This window comes from Panicum virgatum, chromosome 2K (genome assembly GCF_016808335.1).
Source record: "Panicum virgatum strain AP13 chromosome 2K, P.virgatum_v5, whole genome shotgun sequence".
Taxonomy (NCBI): domain Eukaryota; kingdom Viridiplantae; phylum Streptophyta; class Magnoliopsida; order Poales; family Poaceae; genus Panicum; species Panicum virgatum.
In genome coordinates this window covers 29,700,125-29,719,388 of record NC_053137.1, presented here as the reverse complement: position 1 = coordinate 29,719,388, position 19,264 = coordinate 29,700,125, and the positions used below count along the sequence as shown (strand labels likewise).

The window sequence follows — 19,264 nt, the reverse complement described above, 5'->3', positions numbered from 1 at the left end:
ACAACCCGCCGTGTTCGTGCCGTCCCGAGCCCATCACTCGGTGGCGGCGTGAAGGAGATAGGGGCGTGGAGGAGGAAGCAAGCACAGACGGCAAGGGCTTAGGGAGGCGGGCGGCCTAGTGACGGCGCCGGACGCGGGACCACGGCGCGCGAACGGCGGCGAAGCAGATGGCGCCATGGAGGCCGTGGTGGCGTGGATGGCGCTGGGAGGTGGCATGGACGACTCCCGAGAGGCCGTGGACGGCGCCGGGGAGGACGAGGCGGCGGCGCGGACGGCGTCGGGAGGCCGAGGCTGCGGCACGGACGGCTCCGGGGAGGGCGAAGCAGCGGTGGCTCGTCTCATATGGCGTGGTCGGTAGGCAGGGAGGTGCTTGCTAGTGGCATTGTCTCGTCTCGTGAGGTGCTTACGAGTTGCGTGGTGGGAGTCTGTTAGATGGGGAGAGAGAAAAGAGGGCGGCGGCGGCTAGCGGGTAGGAAGGGTTCATGGGGATTAGGGTTTGTGGGAGGTGGAGAGTATATATGTGTGGGCCTTTTTGATGGGCTGAATCGTGCCGGCCCATTATCCGTGTCGTGCCCGTGCCGGCACTGCGTGCTGGGGTTTCGACCCACGCACTACACTATGTTCGTGCCGTGCTGGCACTGACACTAAACTTATCGTGTCGTGTTCGTGTCGTCATGTTTTTTAGTGTCGTTTTCCGTGCCGCCCATTTGACACGGCCCATTTGGCCATCTATACTGTAGAGTCACTGGCGATGTGACCGAGCCTCCTCGACCACCGCAAGGTACAAGGCCTCGTTGCGAATCTCGTAACTGCGGTGTAGGTGAGCCCACATCAAGTGAGAAGTAGAGAGGCCACGCAAGGACAAAGGGATGTCAACCTCCATGCTCGCAAGGAGAATGGCCTTGGCACAGGCCTCCTCACGCAGCCAGGTCGCCTGGATATCAAGATATGACGGGTATGTCTCCATCTGAGCCTCGAAAGCCTCAAGGTGTCGGCTGCATCTGGTGGATAGGTAGGCGGAGTAGGAAAAACAGGAGTGGGCGGACAAGTTCGATCACCCATAAGGTAGAGCTATAGCTGTTGTCTGCCCATATGAATCTCCATTTGAAAAGTAAACTCACTCCAATTAGCACCATCGAAGGTAACTGGGTAACGAGGCACCAGTATAGCACCCGGCCTACCAAGAGATGTCATGGTGCTAGCAGGAACAGACTCATTTCTTTCTATCTTTCTTTTTCTTTTTTATTTACATAGGAGACGGAGAGAAAACAGAGGAGCAGAGAGAGAGAGAGTGAGAGATAGAACAGAGGAGCAGAGGCCAGCCACGAGCGCAGCACATGGAGGCCGCGGCGGGCAAGCAGGAGACATGGAGGGCCCTGCGGGAAGAGGCGCGTGGACAGCCGTGGGGAGGCAGGTGCGCGCAGGCGGCTGAGGGGCTCCAAGGGGAGGCGTGCGGGCGCGACCACGGGGGCGCACGGGACCGGCCGCAGGATGGGAGGCTGGCAGGCGGGCGCCGCCGTGCAGGGGAGAGAGGAGGGAGGGGGGAAGAAGAGGAGTTGCTCGTCGCCGGGGGAGGTAGGGGACCTCACCGGCAACTCGCCGGTGGTTCGCTGGAGCCAGCAGGATAGCAAAACCTAGGCTCTGTTACCATGTTACAAATGAGCAACTCAGATCTATTGCCATGCCCAAAGGGCAGATATGAAGATGTACAAAGTGCAGAAAGCACCATACACTGGTGAGTAAATACACAAAGTATATACATCTAACACTGAGCATGGTCAAAAAGACATGGGGCACTGCCTGCTTCTGATATGCAAATCATGCAAGCATGCTTAACTATTTATTCAAATTGCCATGGCCATTGTCTTTCCTCCAGTCCTTCGCTGCATCTACCTCTTCGTCCTCCTTGACGCAGACCTTGCTCCTGCCTGTACCACCATTGTGCTGCTCCAAAGCCAGCCTTGTGCTCCCCCACAGCTATTAATGCTCTCTGCAGGGGCTCATGTCCAGATGCCGCTGCTCAGCTTAGCTGGTCCAAAGCTCACCAATCCCCGTGCCTGCCCGGCGTGGAAGGAGCTGTGGGCTCTGTGTTGAATCTGGAAAGATACTGGCAGTGGGAGAGTGGCACATGTGAGTGCGGGATGGAGCAGACAGCGAAGGGCATCAGCACTGTGAGGGGGCATGCTTTGCTTGCCAGCTGGTCGAACATCAGGGCGGCAGGGATTGAAGTTCACCAGTGAAAACAGGTTGAGGGTGACAGTGGGGCATTTGTGTCAAGTATAACCACGTTTGTGAGGTCTAGTGGTCTATCTGACCACCGGCAAGTTTGATGGGTCAAAGGTTGTTCAAGTGGCAAATATGCTGGGTCTTTTTTCTGATGGCAAGCTGACAGTATTCAACCAGTGTTGACCAAATTGTTGGTCCAGTGATAAAGCCCCCCCTCTCCCCCACTCTTACACCTGGGTTTTAGGGTCGGAGTGGCTAGAGGGGGTGGTCTAAGTTGGTACCAGAGCCAGGTCCCGGGTTCGAAACCCACCGGCCACGCATTTCTTCCGCTGCGCGATTTCCCCTGCGGGGTTCGCTGAGACCAGCAGCCACAGGCGCGGCGCGGCTCGCTCGCCGTAGGGGGAATGTTGGTCCAGTGATAAAGCCCCCCCCTCTCCCCCACTCTAACACCTGAGTTTTAGGGTCGGAGTGGCTAGAGGGGGTGGTCTAAGTCAAATATTGCTCACATTTACCACTTCTTACAATTGCTCACTTGCCATCTTAATCAAGGCCCTGTTTGGTTTGTGCTACGCTAGGAATTGTAGCAACTTTGACCAATAATTAGAGGTACTAAATAATGACGGTTTACAAAACTAACTCCACTTCTTACAATTGCTCACTTGCCACCTTAATCAAGGCCCTGTTTGGTTTGTGCTACGCTAGGAACTGTAGCAACTTTGACCAATAATTAGAGGTACTAAATAATGACGGTTTACAAAACTAACTCCAGAACTCCTGCGCTAGGAACCCTGAAGAATCTAATGAGACCTTTGACCGCGTGATTTGAGGAGGATTACTGTAGCATCACGGTAGCCAATCATCGATTAATTAACATCATTAGATTCGTCGCGAAAAGTTGCACCCATCCCTGAAGAGGTTTTGCAAATAGACTTCATTTAGTACTCCATGCATGCAAAAAAAAATTCATGCTAGGAACTAGCACAGAGAAACCAAACGGGGCCCAAGTGATCTGAATGTGCTTATATGACCATGTGTATCTTTATTATATGTATCAGTTAAGCGATTTAATTGAGAAAACAAGTTATACAGATGTAAATTTAGAATTACACATTGCAAATTATGTTAAACTTTAGGGGCTGTTTGGGAGGGCTTCTCCCAAAATGTTTCACCAGTGAAGCCAAAGCCGGTTAGGCCAAAAACTGGCTTCACCTGGCTTCCAGTTCATTGTAGCCTGTGCTTACAAAACAGCGTCACACAACAATGCCTTGTTTTGTGCAAAATAGTTGAAGGTAAAGTTGAATAAACCCTCCCAACAGGCCCTTGCTTACAAAACAGCGTCACACTGCAATGCCTTGTTTGAAGTATCGATGCAACTTACATCTGTCTTTTCCCATCAGGTAGAAGAATATTGTTGCGCTATTAATTGCTAATTATTTTCTTAATTATTCATGTCCCTTTACTTTGCAGGCTGTGAAACTGAAGATGGATCTAGAGAAAGAGCATGCACGTGGTATGCAAGTGTTGAATAAAATGAATACCCGTGTCAAACAACTTGAAGTGCAAGTTCATGAATTTCAGCTACAGCACATGCAACAAACTCAGGTGAACCTTTTTTTCTTTCTAAATGCATTTTTCTGTTCAAAAAAAGTAAGTATTGAATACAATTGCTAGTAGTCAGCATGATTGGTTGTACTTGGGTATGGAATTAAGCAACTTGCCTGGTCAGGAGGCTGGATCCACAACTGTATGCCCTATGCTGGCATATACTCCTTATTGGGTATTCGGGATATTTAATCTTTTATTAATATTTTCATATTTTGATATTGGTCAGCAATGCTGTGTTATATTCCTTTTTGAATTAATTTGTATATTCATTTGGCTTTGGAACCTTCACCTTTTCTTTTGGAACTTCCAAATTTTCTATGTCATCTGAAGCATTTCTGTATGAAATTGAAGGCTGAAGTATTTCAAGTTGAGGATAGCATACGGGAATTGCAGCAGGAGATCAATTCTGCTAATTTAAGTGCTACAAGGTAGTTTTTTTTGTCCTTATATTGCTTCTGCTTTATGTTTCACTTTGGATGTTTGATGCTACCATATGTGTCATTCAGGCTAAGTGAGGAAGAAAAGAAATTATCCGAAGAACTGCATGACATTATTAAAAGCATCAGTGACATTGGAAAAGAGGTATTGATAACTTTAGCCTCTCCAAACTGGGTCATAGTGCCTAAAGTGTCTTATTCATTGCAGTTTTGTTATGCTTCTCAAATGTGCTACTACCTCCTTTCCAAATTACAATTCATTTTAGCTTTTCTAGATACATATATTTTGCTATGCACCTACATGTACACTATGTCTAGATACATAGCAAAAAAAATGTATCTAAGAAAGCCAAAACGAATTGTAATTTGGGATGGAGGGAGTACAAGATAACCAGCTTTCTGCACAATGAACTGTCCTCTTGAACACCATCTGAGCAATCGTAGTAGCCACACCAAACAGTGGTATCTATGTCACATCACATGTGTTGCCAAGTGACAAAACTAGTCGAGAGAATGATGTGATTCCACCTTTTTCCTTGAAACCTGTATGCCCATATCGTTTCAAGCTTAAATGAGATTTGATTTGTTGGTTTGTTTTGTTTGACCTTTACTTTTTCCTTAGATCCACAAGTCACAGTTATCTGCGCCATACAAAGTTTGCCTGTGCTGCTATGGTTATGTTGTGTCAGCCTCCCTACTTTATATTATGTTAAATGTTACTTTGCAGGTAGATGAAGATGGACGTAGGATCAATCAACTGAAATCTCAAATTGAGGATCTCAGACGACGCCAACATGATAAGGTAATATTTGGTGCTTCAGTAAGCAATGAATATTTCAACTGTGATAGTGCTGTGTTTTCTGACTTCTTCAGTAGCAACTATTTGGTAGTTTTTTTTTATTTAAATGCTTGGGATGCTTCTTCGCAGCTAACAGCATTTGGAGGGGATAGAGTTCAGAACCTCTATAGATCTATAGAGAGGCACCATAGTAGATTTAAATGCCCTCCTATTGGTCCAATAGGATATCATGTGGTATGAAACTATACTGAGTGCTGTCTCTGTTGATTACTAAAACTGCTCATTACAGGCTTCACTTTTTTTTTGCATTGCTTATTTTGATGCAGCAACTGGCTAGCGATTGCTGGTCCCTTGCAGTTGATTGCGCATTAGGGAGGCTACTAGATGCTTTCATTGTCTCATGTCATAAGGATTCACTCGTTTTACGAGAGTGCGCGAAAGAAGTAAAATACCACAACCTTCAAATTATCATATATGACTTTGCTAAACCACGGTAAGCTTGATAATTTGCGCTGTTTTGTTCATCTTTGGGTTCATCTCATATGAATTTTTATTCCTTCTTTGAATAGACTTGACATTCCAAATCATCTGCTTCCTTCAACAACACACCTGACAATACTTTCAGTTATCCATTCGGAAAATCCTACTATACTGAATGTATTGGTGGATCAGGTAGTGCATTATGTAGACTTCACAAAATTGTTTATTTGTAGGTTTCAATAACCCTGTAATATTCTGTCTTTTGTTATTCAGATGCGTCAGTTTTAAAAATAGATTTGACCAACACTTTGCTAAAAGTAGCGCTATTTCAGGGCCATGCAGAGAGGCAGGTCCTAGTTCGAGATTATGAAGTGGGAAAGTCTGTTGCATTTGATAAGAGGATACGAAATCTGAAGGAAGTATATACTTCTGATGGTTGCAAAATGTAAGTTCCATTGATATTGCTGCTCGTTTGGATCATTTTCACTGCAGCCATTTATGTATTATTTATTTAGAAATCTACATTTTTTTCTCGAACACATTGGAGGGCTGTGTATCATTGCATTAATAGAAGAAAGAAGTCGTACAACACTTAAAACACACTCACACCTAACAATATTTTATCTACACGCCTGTTTATATAATAGTGAAAGAGGAATATGCCGGAATTGACGATGTATTGATAGCACACAAGGGATGTACATATATAGGCAAGGTGGCCCTGGGCTTATGGAAACAACGCCAATCAGGGAGACCTTGCCTAATAGACTTGATAGCTATCTAATCCTATCCCTTGAGGCTGACGCAACATAACCAGGAAGGCTAGTGCGGCTAGGCACTCATGGCCCGTGAGCCAAGACAAGCACAAGATATATAATCTTCTAAAATGCCCCCACAGTCTGATCGGTAGCACCGCAAACGTTCAGACTTGACCTGAACTCATTGAAGACTGGCGAAGGAAGTCCCTTGGTGAAGATGTCGGTGTACTGTGACGTGGTCGGCACATGAAGAACGTGAACATCACCACAGGCGACCTGCTCACAGACGTAGTGCAGGTCGATCTACGCTGATGCTGGATGGGGTTGGAAGACATGTATATTGTGCTAATGTTGTTGCAGTAGACCAGACATGTATATTGTACGATGAAGGGGAGCGTGAAGCTCTTGCAGAAGCTGACGCACCCAAGACACCTTTGTGACGGCGTTAACAACGGCGCGATACTTGGCCTTTGCTCTGGACCGGGAGACATTATTCTGCCGTTTGGAAGACCAGGAGATCAGGTTGTCACCGAGGAACACAGCATAGCACGAGGTGGACTTGTGTGTGTCGGGACAGCCAACCCAGTCTGCATCAGAGTAGACTACTAGCTCCTCAGAAGAGGACGGTCGCAGAAGCAGTCCAAGGTGAAGAGTGCCCCTGATGTATCATCGGAGGATCCGCTTCAACGCAATCAAATGGGGCTCCCGTGGGTCGTGCATATTAAGGCAGACCTGCTGAACAACATAGGCGATGTCTGGTCGAGTGAAGGTAAGATACTGCAGGGCACCGATGAGACTCCAGAAGTCTGTCGCGTCCTAAACGGGAATACCATCCGCAATCAGATTGCAGTCAACTGGAGTGGAGAATGGCTTGCACTCGGCCATCCCAGTGCGGTTGAGGATATCAAGCATATACTGTCGCTAAGATAGTAAGAGGCCATTGCTGCTGCGCTGAACTTTCATCCCTAGAAAGTGATGAAGTTCGCTCAAGTCCTTCATAGCGAACTCCTGCTGAAGTGTTGTGATGATACAACGGAGAAGCTCGGTCGACGACGCGGTCAGGACAATGTCATCCACATACAATGAGATAAAGCAGTGTCCGTGCCGCGGTGGTGAACGAACAGCGAAGTATCGGACTTGGCTTCCACGAACCCTAGGGTGAGCAAATGAGCAGCAAAGCGGCTGTACCAAGCGCGCGGGGCCTGCTTGAGATCGTATAAGGACTTGTTTAACCAACAAACAAAGTTCGGGTGGGTCTGGTCCTCAAAACCAGCTGGCTGAGCGTCGTAAACAGTTTCTGATAGAGTCCCATGGAGGAAAGCATTCTTCACATCCAACTGATGAATTGGCCACTGACGAGAGAGCGCCAAAGATAGCACAGTGCGGACCGTGGAAGGCTTCACAACTGGACTGAAAGTCTCATCAAAATCCACTCCAAGACGCTACCTTGAAGAACCCAACATGCCTTGTACCTCTCAAGAGAGCCATCTGCATGGAACTTGTGCTTGAATATCCACTTGCCAGAAACAATGTTAGCGCTGGGAGGGCGTGGGATAAGGTCCCATGTGCCATTCTGCATTAGGGCGGCGAACTCATCCTCCATAGCAGCCCGCCAATTGGGATCAGCGAGACCACTGCGGAATGTCTTCGGAACGGGCGAGAGCTGGGTTACCAAGAGCCCCGGATTGATGGGGCGCGGGGGCCTCCAAAACCCGCTCTTGGCCCGAGTCTTGATGGGGTGCTGATTCACCACAGGGGTTGAGGCACTTCACATAGCGAGCGGACGGAGTTGTTGATAGTATGAATCATATGCTCAGCTTTACTATTTTGGGCGGAAGTATAGGGGCAAGACATGCGAAGGTCGACGCCATTGGTGAGGAAGAACGTGCGGGCGTTGGAGTTATCAAACTCCTTGCTGTTGTCTCATTGAACTGCCTTGATGGTAGTGCCAAACTGAGTACACACATTGTCAAAGAAATTGGTGTGGAATACGTGTCAGATTTAAGATGTAAGGGAAACGTCCACAAGTGGTGAGAGCAATCATCCAAAATAAGCAAATAGTATTTGAAACCCGAAACACTAACAATAGGTGATGTTCATAAATCACAGTGTATGGTTCAAAATTGCTAGAAGCCCGAGATGACGACGCAGGGAATGGTAGACGTGTACGGCATCCAAGCTGACATGCATGGCAGAGGGAGGGGGGGCCACCATCGTTAGAGCACATCGGAAGGACGGAGGTGAGCTTGGCGAGAGCTTCACGACCGGGGTGACCAAGGCGACAATGCCACAAGGAGGCGGTGGCAGCGACGATGGACTGCGTAGCAGGGGTGCAGTGGGTACAGAGGCCCGGAGCTATTGCACCTGACGGTAGAACAACCAGTGGGGTCAAATTCAACAGAACAATTATTGTCGGTAGTGAATTGGCGAACAGAAATAAGGTTCTTAATGATATGTGGGGACACAAGAACATTATTAAGCTGAAAAGAACCAGTTAAATTAGTGGAGCCAGTGGCAGTGACTGGCAGAAGAGAGCCATTACCGACAATAATTGAGGAGGGAGTAAATGACCAAGATGCTGATATGTGTGAAAAGATATTTGAATGAGATATCATGTGGGAGGAGGCACCTGTATCAAAATACCAGTTTGTTGTCTGTGGTTGGTTCAACGTCATGGTGCTGAACGAGGAGGTGAGGGATTGCTAATCCCATCCGGCGAGTGGGTTATAATACCCAGGTGCAGGTGGCGCCCACTTACTGGAGGGGGCGGCGCTAGGAGTTGCCGGTGCATTAGCCTGCTGCTGGTAGGCGAGTAGTGGAGGCGCCAAGAGAGCCTTGCTGCTGGTGCTGCTGCTGTGGAGGACGGGCTTGGGGAGGACGAGTGTTTGGACACATCTGGATTGACCCTGTTTAGGGGTTCCAGAAGGTCGGCCAGGACCCGGGCTGCCCCACCTTTGCATTGCCAGCAGGCTGTTGAGAGGATGTGTCGGCGTCCTTGTTTCCGCTACCACTACGCTTACTGTGATGACTCTTGGAGGGCTTTTTCTAAGCCCCCCCCCCCCCCCCCCCCCCCGCGGAACCAGAGCCGCCGCCGCCGCCCTTGGTGGTGCTGTTGCCGCTAGCAGGTGTCGCCTCCTGAGGCGCGAAGGTGATTTCCTCCAGGCGCAAGGCCTCCTTCGCCACGAGGAAGGAGGGGAAGGGCTGGTTCCGCTGAAGGTGAAGACCGATGTTGGCGAAGTGCTCGTTGAGGCCTCGGATGAGGTTGAGGACGAGGGTCTGATTCGAGACAACCTCGCCGAGGGTGCCAAGATCACTGGCCATCCGCTGGAGACGCTTGTAGTAATCCGTAATGGATAGATCACCTTGGGAGAAGCCGTGGAACTCGACGTCAAGGTAGAGAGATCGCGTCTCGCGGTTGCCGAGGAACTGTGTTTCCACGGCATGCCAGGCATCCCGTGTGGAGACGGTGTCGGCGAGGTCGTCGGCGATGGACCCGAGGATCCAAGACTTCATGATGCAATCCATCTGCGCCCAATCTGGATGGGCAGCGGCGACAGGAGCGTCGGAGAGGACGTGGTCGCGGAGGGAGAACTTGCCGACGACAAGAAGGAATTGATCCCTCCAGCGAGCGTAGTTGCCGGAGATGTCAATGACAGAGGGGATTAGAGTCTGGATGGCATCGTGAAGCAGCAGGGCGTGGCGAAGATCCTGTGGGGCGGAGTCGTCGTCGGAGGGGAGGGTGGTCGCGGTGCGCTCGTGCTCAGCGAGCGCTAGGGCATCGCGCGTGCGATCAGCAGCAGCGTCGCGGTCCTTGGCTGCAGACGCAGTCTTTGTTTCCGCCTGTGTGGCACGGGCTAGGGCGGCCTCGCGTACCGCCCGGCGCTCGGCTTTGGCCATGGTAGCGGTGGCTATGGCATCGGCCGCGGCCTAAGCAGTGGTGGCTGTGGCCTCGGTGGCGGCTTTGGCCTTGGTGGCGGGTCCAGTAGAGGGGGTTGGGGATCCGGCCATGGAGATGGTGGTCGCAGCACGGAGGAATTTGGCGTGAGGGCGCAGCTAGGAGGCGCGCTAAGGCAGCGGAAAGGGAGACGGGGGATGAACCTAGACTCGTGATACCATGAAAGAGGAATAGGCCGGAATTGATGATGTATTGATAGCACACAAGGGATGTACATATATAGGCAAGGTGGCCAATCAGGGAGACCTTGCCTAATAGACCTGATAGCTATCTAATCCTATCCCTTGGGGCTGGCGCAACACAGCCAGGAATGCTGGTGCGGCCAGGCACCCATGGCCCGTGCGCCAAGCCAAGCACAAGATATATTTTTCTCGAATGCGCAGGAGAACTGCACATCAATATATTAAGAAGAATAAAAAGGGGTAAAGAGCCCCCAAAAACAAAACTGTTACAAGATTGGGAGTGCCTGTAACATGCCCACAACACAAAACCTAAGGTGTTTGTTAAGAACAAAAACTAGGTAGGACCAGACCACAAGACCACAAGATTAGGATGCAGAAGCCAGTGCAAGGAGATGAGATACTCCTCTAGCCCCTGCCACTGCCCAAAGATGTGCTTCCTCCTTAAAGGTCGAGATGACATGGGCCAAGTTAGGTCTTCCTCCATCAAAGACACACGAATTCCGATGCTTCCAAATTAGCCAAGCCCCAAGATAATGATGGAGTTGAAACCTTTCTTTTCTTGACCAGAGAATCTGCTGCTTGCTTTCACCCACCAATCCACGAAGGTCAGATCGTCTAGCTATGGAGCAGCGGCTTCTAGCCCAAAAAGTTGGAGAATGCTGAACCATAATTGCCTGCTGAACACACATGATACCATTAAGTGATCCATTGTTTCACCAACCCGATCACATAGTAGACATCTTGGTGGATGATCAAGACCCCGACGTGCTAGTCTGTCAGCTGTCCAACATCTATTGTGAGCTGCTGTCCACATGAAGAATTTGCAGTTCCCTGGAGCCCAACTCTTCCAGATCTCTTCCCAGGGCTTAAAATAGGTGGCCCCAATAAACAAGGCTTCATAGGCTGATTTAGTGAAATACGAGCCAGAAGCTGAGAATTTCCAAATATGTGTATCTTCCACATCAGTTTGCAGTACCACAATAGAAAGAAGTTCCCAAAGATGCAGGTATTCAATTAGAACAGGCACAGTTGCATTGACTACTCTGAGATCCATCTCCCACCAATGATGGCATCAAAAACTGACCTTTTTCTTGCTCTAACAAATAGAAATGACCCAACTTTAGAAGTACTGTCTTTGCAAAGGTAAGCTTTCGGTACTAGGAATTTGGCTACTCCCTCCCCTCACAAACACATAAAAAAAACTTATGGAATTCAGCAGAGATCCATCTCCCACCAATGATGGCATCAAAAACTGACCTTTTTCTTGCTCTAACAAATAGAAATGACCCAACTTTAGAAGTACTGTCTTTGCAAAGGTAAGCTTTTGGTACTAGGTATTTGGCTACTCCCTCCCCTCACAAACACATAAAAAAACTTATGGAAAGACAGAACTTCAGCATGCATTACCTGGTTATGTAATTTTGAGATTACTCCCGTCCAATTTTGTGTAATTTTTCAATTTGGATGTTCACTTGGTGGTTTTCCGCCTGCTGAGGTTTTCAGAAAAGTCAATTCTAACTGCCTTAACAAGTTTTTTTCCTTCCGGGTGTGGTTAGAAATTTGACTCGAGAATAGTATAACATGATTTCTTAACCCCTTACAAATTTATCACTATACCAGTGGAGGCAATGAGCAATTTGTTTGAGATGATTTGGGGTTTTTCAGAATTCAGATGTTCACTGGCTAAGCATTGGTTGTTATAAGTATTAAATTTGGCTGTAAACATGGTGAATTGCGAACACTGAAAGTCCAGGGTACAAATTTGCAACCTTTCAAAGGTGTTAGTTTGCACCAACTAAGAAATTCTGGGTTTACGTAGCAGGCACTTATGGTAAATGAACGATTCTCCTATCAGCAATGTGAAAAGGGATGAAATTTGAATTTGGAGAAGTGTAGGCTTTGACAAAAGTTGAGCGAATGAAAAGTTGTTTGTGCCATATAGCACCAACTAAGAAATTCAGGGTTTACGTGGTGGGCACATTTGGTAAATGAACGATTCTCCTATCAGCAATGTGAAAAGGGATGAATTTTGAATTTAGAGAAGTGTAGGCTTTGACAAAAGTTGAGCATATGAAAAGTCGTAATTTTTTTTCCTGATATGTAGCTGGTAATTATTTTCAACTCTTAATAATGGGCTATGAGCAGATGTTTTCGGTTCCTGCATCATCTTCACTGATTTGTTTAATATTTCAATGTGTCTTTCAGAGAAGTTATGATGAGCTCTTTATGATTCTGTTTCAATTGATTGCAGGTTTTATAGAGGTTCTGTTGAGACCATTCTTCCTCCTAACAGAAAGTGGAGGGCTGGTCGTTTGTGCACTTCTCTAGGAGAAAAAATAATTGAAATAGAGAATGAAGCTGCTGAAATTAAGAAAATAAACTCTGAGAGGTTGGATTGCAAAGGAAAATTAGTTATTGATCGAGACAACATCAATTCAAAATTAAGATCGTTAAAGGTAAAAAGTATGATTGCTCTGCATTTTGCTTTTAAGTTTTCCAATAGCAATTTCTCGTATTCCATAGAGAAAAAGAGAAGATGAGGAGCAGCATCTGGAGCGTAAAAAGGTTCAGTTGGATGACACCAAGAAAATTTCTATTGCCAATAAGCATGATACTGCTGTGGATACCTCTGAGCTAGAGGCTGAAATGATGGTTTGTTCTTTGTTGTTCCTTTAGTACAATTTTACCACATTGCAACCTATCCTTATTATCTGAGCAAGAACCTCATGAATTTACCTTGTTACTCAATTCTGCAGCAAGTGAAGGAGGACATTGGGAACAAAGAATTAGTTCTGGAGAAAATTAATTTGAAACTTACAGATGCTTTGCGAGAAGAGAATGATAAAAGAGCTTCTTACAAAGATTTTATTGGTAACATCTCCTATTTCCATATACTTTATTGTCATCTTAGAGTTATATGGTTATAACAACCTTGAAGATATAAATAGTCAGTTGCGGAGCTGGGCAAATGGCATGAGTAGGGACCAAACAATAGCAGCACCATACACAAGCAATCGTGATCCTTTTTTTTTCTTGAACACTCATGAGATCTGCGTACTTTTTGAGGGAGGGAGGGAGAGAGGCTTGAGAAGGTTGCAAGCACATTCTGCGACTGCTGTTTTCTCGTAACCGTGCAAATAAAAGGCTTGTCAGACCAATTGAGTATTCTCTGTAGAATTTAGAAGTATGCTACTACTTTTTAAATTGGACAACTAGACTAGTGATGCACTGGAAGAACCATGAAATGTTTTTCATCAGATCTACAAATACTGATACTGTACATCACAAATGATTGCCTGCGGCATCCTACAGCACGAATGGTTGGGGAGCAGCTGAACAAGAGCTACCTGTCCGTTGACCACAGCTAGCCCTTCCTCAAGCCTCTGCCTCTGCATGACCTGAGGCCTATCCGCATCACAGTGTAACAGTCCAAAATCTCACACAAATAAAAATTGTTTGAGTTCAAAATTTATTTTAAAATCTAATTTCAAGACTGTTGAGCTCATCTTCTTTTGTATGAAAAATCCCTTCCAAATTTAAGTTATCTAATTTCCTTTTAACCACTATCATCAAATTACTGTCTTTTTCTCTCTTTATTTCTCAAGTCTTTCTCACCATTTCCCTCTGTGTCCGTGGACAAAAATATCGAAGCAAAGCAACATCACCTCATCCATTGCTCCTCCATCGAACAGATCAACCAGCAGCCTCCTCTATCTGTCTCGCACGCCAGCAAACCGAGCAAGCACACAGGGAGCACACAGTACCAACATTTACTCTTCACTCTCTCCCGTAGCAGGCAGCACAGCACACATGCATGTATGCACACATTTAACACTCTCTTCTCTCTCACACATTGCACGCTCACGCACTAGCAGGCGGCAGCAGCAGCAATAACTCTCTCTCTCTCACACGTCTCTTTCATACAGCAGCTCTCTCTCTCACTCTCTCTCCGTCGGTGGGCAAAGGCCACAAAGAAGCAGCAGCAGGCAGCTCTATCTCTCCCTGTTAAAATCTGTCGCTGCCTCCATGTGCTCTGATTTTTCTCCACCAAGTTGTGCAACAGCAGCAGCTCCCTCCGTTCTCTTCCTCTAATTTTCTTGACCACCGCAACCACCAGGGCTGCTTCTCCACTCGATTCCCCTACCTTGATTTCTCTACCGCAAGAACAAGCAGGCATCAACTTCTCTCCTTTTGCTTGCTTCTCCAGTCGACACTACCCAACAACAGCTTGCTGCATCTTCTTTTCTGGTGATCCAGAGAGCAGCTCATACTCCATTAATTTTCTTGCCCATTTCTTTTTCCCAAAAACTTGAGCAGACGAGCAAGCAGTCCATGGCCACCGAGCGAAGCACCAGGGTTCTCCCTCTCGATCTCCAATTCCTGTCTCTCCACCGAGCAAGCATCCAGCACTAGCTTAGTTCTCTCGTGCACACCACCGTATCCCTGCTCCCTCCTCACCGAAGCTAGTAGCTCAAGCAAGCCACTCCGATTTCCACAGCAAGCACGGGCTCCACTCCAAGCATCATGCACCAGCTCTTTTTTTTTCTTCTTGGCCTCACCTGCCCGTCGCTCAGGACCACGACGAGGGCCACAGCGAGTGCCGAAGCTGCCGACAACCCCCAGCCCAAGGAGGCGACGAGCCGGAGCTGCGCCGACGCCGCCGCAACGGCGGCCACGCCGAGCCGGAGCAGCCACGAGGAGTTGAGCGCTGGGGAACCGCCGTCAAGAGCTATGTCGCACGCCAACGGCCGCAACGAGCGGAACCGCGAGCCCAAGCACCACCGTGCCGCACCGAGTCTTCGTTACGCCGGCCACGCCTACACCGTCGACCCACGGTGAGCGCCGGCCGAATCTTATCCTTGCCAACCACCATGTGCTGCCGGCCGATGGCCGATGAACATCATAGTTGGCCCTAGGAATTCCCTGTCCTACCGTTTTTTGTGCAGGAGCCGAACATCATCGCCATCCGTTTTCTGTTGCCGCCTGACGCCATCGTGGCCCGGCTATGCCGGAGCTTCGCGAGCATCGCGGCGATGCCGCGGCCTTGGCTATGCTAAATGCCCGTGCACGCACACGCTCGGTGCAGCAGTGCCGGCCCCTTTATTCCTTCTTGGCCACCACTAAGCACACGCGGCCGCCGTGACCTCGGGTTGCCGAGCGCCCGCGCGCGTACACGCCGAGCACCACCTGAGCCGGGACCAAAAGGCCCTGCCTTTGCCTCGCCATCGCCCACGTCCACCACCGCAGTCGCTGGCCGCCGCGAACCGGGATACCGGAGCTCGCATGTGTCAGGACTGATCAAAATGACCGGCTCCCCTTGCGCACTCTCTGATGTTTACACGAAGGCAAGTAAGAGCACCTTGCTAGTTTCTCTCGGTGGATGGAAACACGCACACACACACACACTTGAGGAAAACAAATGCAGGAACACAAACTCCGAGAGGATCACTAACTCACACAGAAACTCTTCCGTGCTGCACACCAGCACTGCACTTGTATTCACCTCCACACACACGCAGTACAAGCTGATTACACAGTTTAAACAGACACACTCCGCACCACGTCCGGTCCCACCACATGGCCGAGCACTCGTGGCCATGCACCCATATTAACAAGCTGATCTCTTCCTGCTCCTAAACGTGTGCCACCTCACCGCCGCCCCGCCTAGCCGCTGCCTTGCCACCGTGCGCCGCGGACCTGGAGTGCCAGGACACTGCGAGCACGCGCGCCCGCTTCACCCTGGGCCAAAAGACCGAGCCTTTCGTCACCACGTGCCAACATCCTGCTCAAGGTGCCCCTCGCGGTGCCATCCCCTTTTGCTGAGCCCGCGACACGCACGAACCGCACTCATGCATGTCGCGACACTCTGGCCCCACGATGAGACCGCACATCAATGTCCGGCAGCTTTCGGTGCCGCTCCGCACTGTGGCACCATGATGCTTTGCCGCCCGCGCCGGCTTTGCCGTCTCGTCGCGCGTGTGGCGACAACGCCGCTCCTCGCTATAGCGTTGGCTCTGTTCTTGCACTAGTACCCCGTCACGCCGCTGTCGGCCACTGCCTCCTCTTGGTCTATAAAAGGGCGCATTCGCGTAGCTCCTCCATCACTCCCAACTCATTTCCAACCAACTCGGCCACCTTCCCAAACCTGGCTCACTCACCCTCTCGGTTCCACTAGAGCAAGATTTTGCTCGTTGCTCTCTCTCCGACCACCCTTTAGGGGAAAATCTCCCGAGCTTGTCGTGCTCTTTGTAAGCACTGCATGCTATCTAGCCTAATTCATCTTCCTAAATTTATCTAAAATCTAACCCTAACTATCTTTGTTAGTTTTATAATTTAGAGAGTTCAGTTTATATTTATGTATGCTTTGTTTGTTTGATTTGTGACGCGTAATAGTCGCCGAGAGTTCGCGAACAACGACGAGAAGAAGCCTGGAGTCCGGTGCCGCGGGATAGGAAGTTTGTACCGCAAGCAGAAGCCCGGAGTACGTACCGCGAGCACGAGGACTAGTACCGCGAGTCGGAAATCGAAACGCATCCTGCCCTTTGATGCATGCTTCTGTCCTAGTTTTTATAAACACAATCTATTGGCATGTTTTACAAAATTGCATATGATTTGCTTGCATGAAAACATGGTTGGATAGCCACACCTTGATTTGTGATAACCATTCCTTGACCACCTAGATTAATGTCTGATTTTGTTTGGACGTTAATCGCTGCTAGAACGCTTAGAAACTTATACACATTTCAACTCGTTTTACAAAGAAAATGTGTGTGTGTGGGAAGGGATAAAAGTGGATTTTCGAAAGATGAGTCTAGACGGGATGGATGGCATTTCAGTGTGATTTGCCGTTTGGTGTGCTCGTGCCGGTGTGGCAGGGCAAGGAAGGGAGATATCCATCTTGTCTACTCTAAGGATCGAGTTGGTGTTACATCTCACCTAACTCCACTATCGTGCAAACCACTCGACCGTTGTATGGGCAACGGCTTAGCATAAACCCCACTAGTTAGTCTGATAGCCATCAGGAGAGCTGAGAGCAACGGGTAACCAAGGAGAAGAGATATGTTCTGTGTGACTTAGTCCCTGGTTAAACCTCAGAGATAGGTCATTGGCCCCTTGGTGGATCCCGTGGTGGCTAGTCAGGTCTAGCTAAGGTGGGTAAAGGCTTTGTTGGAATCTGCACCGACACTAAGGTGATCGTGTTGTGGTACCCCACTTGTGGGTAAAGTTGCACACCTCTGCAGAGTTGAAACCTATTCGAATAGTCTGTGCCCACAGTATTGGGCGAGTTACGGTATGGTCTCACAACTAGTTTTTACTTCGGGATGGGTTGGCGTGAGTTGTTTTGGAAATGTGTCCGGCAATTGTGCCGTGTGCTACTACGGACGAGGAGTCCGGTAGCAGTCTAAAACTTGGATCCCGTGTGGATCAACCCTTTGTGTTACTCGATATAAGGAAAACTGGTTTTACAAATGTTTTCTTTCAAATGAACCCCTGCATAAATAATTGCTTTCCGCAAATCAAACCCTAGCCTTATTTTTGATTTATCCTGTGCATTATATTCTGCTTATACCCCTCCGTGGGTGTGGTTGGACTTGCTGAGTACATTTGTACTCACCCCATTCGCTATTTTTACAGAGGAAGATCCAGATTTTGTACCTGACGACGTTGAGTAGGGGTACCGTCCTGCACCCAACCTTGCCTGTGGAATCGGCCCTGTTCGAGATGCCTTCGCTGTCGCAATACTCTGAGCCCGTGCTAGACCCCATGTGGTTTGCGGTCTGGTGTTATGTCGTAGCTTGGTTACTTATTATTATTATCTGTATCGAGTGTCCTCCAAGGTTTGTACGGTTTTGAACCATCTGATGTAATAAATGTGGCATCAGCCTCCTGGGATTGGTGTTTTGTATCACATTTAAGTCTTCTCTTATGAGGGGACGCTTCACACAGCATCTAGACGCTGACATTGGCCTCTCGTTGCTCGGGGGTCGGGGTGCGGCATAGGGGGTGCAGCTAGCTGGCTTGTCACGGAGGCACTCAAGCCATGTGCCGTCGCGAGGGAGAGGGGTTGTATTACAATTGTTAGGTCGGCTGTTGTGGCTGCTCCAATTAAGTCTGGCTCGGTGCAACCTGTTCCTTCAGAGGCACCAGACGTAGTTTTGAAAATTTTCTCCCAATCACCAGATGTATTGTCACAATGGGAGTGGTTTTGTACTAGGTCTTCCCTGCGTTATGAGATGAAATGATTAAATTTTTTTTCAGTTTATTTACTGAAAATTTTTCCACTTGGTTTTACTCAAGACATTATTCTACTAAAGCATTAGATTTTTTTTTGGTCTGTATGCTTAAACTTTTCTGAAAACCCATGTATATCTGTTCCCTCTGTTTTTAGTTTGAGACCCCCAAGAGAAAATAGTATAATGAGGTATTTTCAGATTGCCTACTTATTTTCTGTATACTTCTGACAACAATTTTTAATGGCAAAAACTTGTCTGGAAATATTCATGGTAATTTTATTATTCATTTGATCCTGCTTTTACAGAATATTCTCTGCTTTCCTGTGGTAAATTCTCTGCACATACTAAATGCAAAATGCTTTACTCCAGAGTCTGCACATGCTGAGATGGGGTCTATTAGCGATGCTGAGCATGAATTGCAGCTCGTTGAAGAAAAAATACATGATGCTCAGCAGGTGTGATTCTCCTATCCTCACAAGTATTTGTTTGTGTGCTCATCTTTTCCATGAGCTCTGGGGATAACACTTCATTCATATTTTGACAAAATTTTCTCAAATGCATATTTTGACAAAATCGTAAGCCAGATTA

The 19,264-nt window shown here is 48.1% G+C and overlaps 1 protein-coding gene across 10 annotated transcripts in view; it reads left to right on the top strand.

Moving 5' to 3' along the window:
- LOC120673037 (structural maintenance of chromosomes protein 6B-like) overlaps nt 1-19,264 on the top strand; it is a 51,655-nt gene that overhangs the window by 19,120 nt on the left and 13,271 nt on the right. For 6 of the 10 annotated variants that reach the window (XM_039953725.1, XM_039953747.1, XM_039953742.1 and 3 more), the window contains 12 exons: nt 3,694-3,828; nt 4,183-4,259; nt 4,338-4,413; nt 4,996-5,070; nt 5,197-5,301; nt 5,394-5,560; nt 5,637-5,739; nt 5,880-5,992; nt 12,694-12,898; nt 12,966-13,094; nt 13,199-13,313; nt 18,983-19,131. In XM_039953725.1, the coding sequence (XP_039809659.1) occupies nt 3,694-3,828; nt 4,183-4,259; nt 4,338-4,413; nt 4,996-5,070; nt 5,197-5,301; nt 5,394-5,560; nt 5,637-5,739; nt 5,880-5,992; nt 12,694-12,898; nt 12,966-13,094; nt 13,199-13,313; nt 18,983-19,131 (1,449 nt within the window). The remainder of the gene's footprint in view (nt 1-3,693; nt 3,829-4,182; nt 4,260-4,337; nt 4,414-4,995; nt 5,071-5,196; nt 5,302-5,393; nt 5,561-5,636; nt 5,740-5,879; nt 5,993-12,693; nt 12,899-12,965; nt 13,095-13,198; nt 13,314-18,982; nt 19,132-19,264) is intronic. The other 4 variants (XM_039953769.1, XM_039953733.1, XM_039953761.1 and 1 more) reach the window with 2 other exon arrangements.